The sequence below is a fragment of the Morone saxatilis genome, unplaced genomic scaffold (assembly GCF_004916995.1).
Source record: "Morone saxatilis isolate NCDOM2014 unplaced genomic scaffold, NCSU_SB_2.0 Contig4, whole genome shotgun sequence".
In the NCBI taxonomy this organism is placed as follows: Eukaryota; Metazoa; Chordata; class Actinopteri; family Moronidae; genus Morone; species Morone saxatilis.
Window position 1 is genome coordinate 14006251 of NW_023339984.1, and position 6037 is coordinate 14012287.

The following is a 6037-nucleotide window of genomic DNA, read 5'->3' on the forward strand; positions in this document are numbered from 1 at the left end:
TCTATCTCGCTCTCTCTCTCTCTCCCTCACACAACATGCACAGTAAAAGCGCTCTGTCATCATTGTGCTTTCGCCCCGAGGCTGAGATTGTGGATCAGACAAATCAAACCAAATGCCACCATTAGCCATTAGAGAACATGCAAACAGATCTGACCTTAAATCAGTCCTGTGGGACAGTTACATTCGCTGTCATAGCTGCTCCGATATGCTACAGCATCCTCTGCATTACATGCTGACTTTAAAGACTTTGTCACTCTCTGTCAAGACAGCATGTAGGCCTATCCATCTAGTTGATGTCTTGATTTCTGGTGGATTTAAAACGTCACATTAATTTAATTTAATTTAACTGTATTTTTGAATGAAAGAATGGCCATAATATCATCTTTTTTTCCAGCACTGTTGTATATCATCTATTCAGGGAGTGATTATGACAAGCTCCGGGTGTGCTGCTCATCAATAACGCATCAGCTCCTATCCATATGTCCATCTGAGCATGCTTAAGATGATGAAGTAAAGATAGCATAGTTCTACCGTGAGATGCTTAAATAAGCAAAGCTGCCGCTACAGTGCTGCACAGCAGATGAGGGCCCTCTGGTGGTACTGCAGGTAATAGCAGCCCTGTTATATAGGTCACACCACTCATCACAGAGCTCTTCTGGGCTCTCTGTACGCCGTGTTTATCTGTGATGAGACTGAGGGGGATCAGAGGCAGACAGAGCTTCGTGCCAGTGCCCATGATGCACTGCACCGAGCCAGATGCATGGATGCCAGGGACCACGCGGGGGGGTGGGGGTGGGCTTGGGCTGCTGCGTGTGACACAGAAAGAGATGTACATATGTGTTCAAATGTAGGAAGCTTATGTTTCATGGCAGAACGGATGGATGGGTGGAAGGGAGGCGGGCCTGATGCTACTTGTATCTCTCCCCAAAGTTGCCAAAGTGTCCCCGAGCAAGACACTGGATCCCATTCAGCTCAAATGCAGCTGTTTTGGGTGACCTTAATCATTTCCACGTAGCTAAACTGGGATGGAAAATTGGAAATCCTGAGGCAGACATTTGATTGGATGTGAGGTTGAGGATGTTGGAAACAGCACCTGCAGTCTCCACCCTTCAGCAGACAACTACAAATGCATCATATCATCTATTATAATATGGACAGTAACCTTTAATAGCTCCTTTGCAATAAATGAGGGATATAAATATGAAAAAAAATGCTATGTATTATCTAATGAGAGAATTTGCTGCTTTTCTTTGTCATATATGATAGTACTGAACAGTTTTGGACTGTTGGTTGGACAAAACAAGACATTTGAGGATGTTTTGAGGGGCATTTTCACACTATTTTGTAATATTTTGTAGACTAAATTATCACAACAGAATCAGGAAATGAATTGATAATAAATATAATCCCTTATTGCAGACATTTGTTCTATCAAATGTCACAAAAAATATTATATTCTAAAAAATAAAAAACTTCCCAGAACCTAAGGTGAGGTCTTCAAATATCTTATTTCCGATCCACAGAGCAAAGCCCAAAGATATTGAGTTTACAATCACAAAAGAAAATTAGCTAATGTTTGCATGTGGAACCAGAGGGGAATGTGTGACATTTTTGATTAAATTGCACTGAAACAATTAAAAAGTTAAAAGTTAATTAAAAGTAATTAATCTAATTGATGCCAGTTAATTTTCTGTTGCTCTAAGGATCCATTTATTATGAGCATCCTTTATACCACCTGCACAAGTTACAGATGTTTTTGTTCCTTTGCAGCTCTGTGCAAATGAGTAATATGCATGGGTATTTGCAATCATATAAATAGCTTACCCAAAAAATGTTAATAATCGAGATATGAGCTGAAGCCTGCGTTGTAAAAGCCTGCTTTTTCCTCGTTCTATTTTCTTTGTTTCTTCTAAACAGACACAGCTGAACAGAGCAGACGGCCTCACAACATGTCTGAATCACTCTGTCTGTTTTTCTGTCTCTCTTTCACTTTTTTTTTTATTTTTCTCACTGGCTGCCTGTTTCTGAACAACTCACATGCCAACACACACACTCCTACACACACACACAGACAAATGCCTATCTTTGTGAGGATAACCTGAACCCTGCGATCTTGACAGCATTCATTCCTTAATGCTTGGCTGAGCTGTAACCACTGCATGCCGATGTACTGAATCCTTTAACCACTGTCCCCATTTCAGGTCTAAATCTGAAAAACCAGCCAGTGAAAATCAATTAAAACTTTCTGTGGCAAAAAGTGTTCCTTCAAAGATCAGGACGCCCCAGACTTGTAAGAAAATACGCCCAAGCATGGTCTTAAACTTTGATTTATGAGTCAAAAAGTCTTCAAGTCAAGTCAAAAGTAGGCCTTAAAGTAGCTTTTTGCTGCGTTTAAGGGGAATTAGTGTTGAAAAAACAAAGACTCCAACAATATCTACCCACAATGCCCTCCCTCAAGCTCAGAATCAGCCAATAGTCTTAGGAAAAAGTGTGTCATGGCTGCATCTCAGTTTCATGCAAACTTTGCCACGAGTAAGACTACCCATTATTGTTGGTATCACAGCTTACTATATTGTAGCATTAGCAAAAGGGAAGTGTATAGGATATTTCACTTACAGTCATGTTGATACTGTCAATGTTATATATCCTGTAATATGTGCAACATATGGGATTTTATTGACACTAATCTTAAATGCGATCAAGTAATGTAACCACTTCTAAATGAGAACCATCTGTGTGGGTCTGTGTTGAGTGTTGTTAAGTGCATGTTAAATTGTTTCTGTTTTTCTAAAACAGAGAACAAAGGCGGTTGACCTAAAATTAAACATTTCCTTTAAAGGTTTACTGACAAATGTATACATTTAGAATCAGTTTTAATTTGTCACTTCTGTGTTTTATTTATTGTCTTTCAATGTCCCAGAACTCTTGTATTTCACAACTAATATTTTGTATAAGTTGTATAGGTGTCTTTTATCAACTTAATCTCATATATTTCCAAGAAAAGGAGAGTGTTTAGCTGCTGATTACAAAGTGTTCTGTGGTTCGAGTTACTAGAGAGTATACATTCATTTAGTGGAGCTTAGTTACAAACATATGGTATTACTAAGATGTATGAGCAAGTACACCATTATCTGTACTCCAATTTGGCAGGGATTAACCCAGACGTTGGTGGTGTTTTAACCCGAAGTGGGTGTGGCTAACCAGGCCTTGTTAATGTAAGCCGGGTTCAGAAAATGGTCCATCTAGAACGAGCATTGACATTGGTCAATCAATGTCACTTGCAACGGCTTCCATCTGCCAATCATCTTATTGGCAACGGCAAAAGCATTCTCTGTTTTTTTGTGTCTCGGCCTTAACTCTGTCTCTGCCCTTTGGACTCACATTAATGCACATAAATGTTCTTCTTCAGTCAGTCCACTAGAGGGAGACATAGAGCCACAGAAATTCATTAGAGCCTGTGCTGATTTGATGAAAAGCAACTAATAACTCGTGTTTTTTCCTCCCCTTTTGGCATGTGAAAAAACACCATGCTTGTTAGTAGATCAGTTCATTGTTGGTTTTGGTCTTTCCATGATATTTTCTCATCATCTGATAATAAAACACCAGTTCAAGTAAACTGAGTATAAATGGGTAACCTTGTGATGGAAAAGAAAAGTCAAATACTTCACTGAGTGCATAGATACCCTCCTTTGGGATGTTCTTTTTATTTAAGGTGCAAGACAGTGTTTCATCCCAGTTTGTCCTGTCCTGTCTTTTCAGTCAATCTCCTCTTTCAGCCATTTGCTAAAAACTAAATCTGCCCACAAACGATCTCACAAAGAGAGAAGACTGACCTGTTCTCTGTGTCTTTGTGCTTTTTCCATCCCACACTGACAGTATGCTATTGTCATTAGCTAAGATGTCCTAACTGATTTCCATTCTGGAGTCTGGGAAGTAGGTGGGCTGTTAGCACACTGAGCAATTTAACAACATTAGGATATTTTCACTCGCTGTATCTTTCTCCCTCTTTGGTTTCTGTTACCTGACGCTCTGATGACTGCTTTACTTTTGGCATTATCTAACGGTTTCTCCTCTCTTTGCCTCTGTCCAGACCATGGCGGAGTACAGCTCTCTGCTCAGCGACCTGTCTGAAAACATCACCAACGAAGACTTGGAGCAGCTCAAGTCGGCCTGCAAGGAGGACATCCCCGAGGACCAGAGCAACAACATCACCTCCTCCAAGGAGTGGTTCAGCTACCTGGAGAAGAACGACAAGCTGGCCCAAGGTGAGATATCAAATCAACAATGAGATCATTGAATGTATATTTTATAATTTCTTGCTATGTTGCTCTCCCCAGGTAAGCATTTGTAAAGAGTCTCCTCTTATTTTCACATTCAATAAGCCTCAACTGCTGACCAAAACATCTGTGAAAGACATTTCTGATACAAACTGAAAGTGTTGTCAGCGAACAAGCGTGCTAACAACACTTCTCATGCAGATAATCTGATGTACATCGAGCACATCTTCGAGATTTCGCGGCGACCGGACCTGCTGACGAGGGTGATTGAGTACCGCACCACCGTGCTCAAGATCTCTGAGGATGACGAGATCGACACCAAGCTCACACGCATCCCTTCAGCCAAGAAATACAAAGGTAATCCAATCAATAGAACATGTAAATATAAGGTTAGAATTATATATTAGTTTCCTAAAATATCAAACAAATTTTAGACCTTTTTTGGAGAAGTTGCTCTGACTGGCTTCCTGGTCTGCCACATCCAGTGAAGCTCTGCCCTCTAATGGCGAAACGGAAAACTGCCTTGGCATCCTCTCCTCAGTAGTTCCCAACATATAAGTCAGGACAAGATAATTCTGAAGGGGTGGTAAGATGATTAACAGGATAGAAAGGCAGAAAAACATGTTTATATGTGCTTTTTTTCCCTCTAGGATGGATAAAATTATTACTTCATGACAAAAAAATTCACCCTTTGGTTGAACAGGAAACGTATGCCACCTGTGATTAGGGGTTGCAAGTACTAATTGCTTAATTTTAAGAAGCAACAAGCAAAAAAGGTTGGCAAATACTTCTCTAAGTCACTACATTCTTCCTTAAAAGTTGTGACACAAAGTTTAAACATTTGAATTTGTCCTAAAACCTCAGTCAGCGTTGACAGGGCCTCTCAAATAGCACCTTTAGTAAATCTCAGAAAAACATTTATTTAGTATTTGCAACATTACATTTATTCAAATTATTATATTATGAAGAGAGTGAACTATTCTTGAATTTCAAGGCTGTTTGTGAATATAGTGCAACTACCTCACCCAACTAACATCACCGCTAAAGCCCACCCGATATATTGATATTTTAGGGTTATAAAAAAAGAAAAAGAAAAATATATATAACATATTGATAACATATTGGATGATTTATTTCCTCTTCTTTGCCTTTTTTTCTCCTTAAAGCATGGCTCTTGACTTCGTTGTTGCATGAAATTTGGTTTAGTATTTGATATGTTTTTTTTAATTTTGTGTAAAAGATTGAAATAACCAATAATCCGTGATGAGGCAGGTATGTTTCCAGACGACAATATGTCTTAATGCAATATTCTTGTTCCTCTTCTCTCAGCTCTCTCTTTGCTTCCATTATTAGGTTTATTTCGTTTCTACAACTTTTTTCTGTTCAGTTCCCCGGGGAAATTCAGCTCGCAGACAACATAAAACAGAGGTGCAATGGCCAAATAAAAAACATGAATTCCCCTACTATTAAAAATGATTAAATGTTTGTTGCTCAGTTCTATTCAGGAAGCATAATTTGTATCACATGTACACTAAAAGAACTTGACAGCTATAATTCCTTGACTCTTTTATCCATTTTTTACTGTGATGCTGGGTTTTTTTAAACCGATAGTTTTATATAAATTTTTTATTACTTCTTTTTAAAATATTTGTCTACTATGTTGTATTAATGGTTGTCGCTTTATTTATCTCCTACTGCTGTTTTAAGGCTGCTTGTGCCCTGTCATTGTGTTTTATCTTCTCAATTGTGTTCTATAAATA

General features: G+C 38.8%; 1 protein-coding gene across 1 annotated transcript in view; it reads left to right on the top strand.

The window, feature by feature from the left end:
• Window positions 1-4090: 4090 nt before the first annotated feature.
• The window catches only part of LOC118337869 (astrocytic phosphoprotein PEA-15), a gene marked incomplete at its 5' end in the record, with an annotated part of 3894 nt that continues 1947 nt past the window's right edge, over window positions 4091-6037 (top strand). Inside the window, 2 exon segments of the mRNA XM_035674996.1 lie at window positions 4091-4265; window positions 4479-4634. Coding sequence (XP_035530889.1) covers window positions 4094-4265; window positions 4479-4634 — 328 coding nt within the window.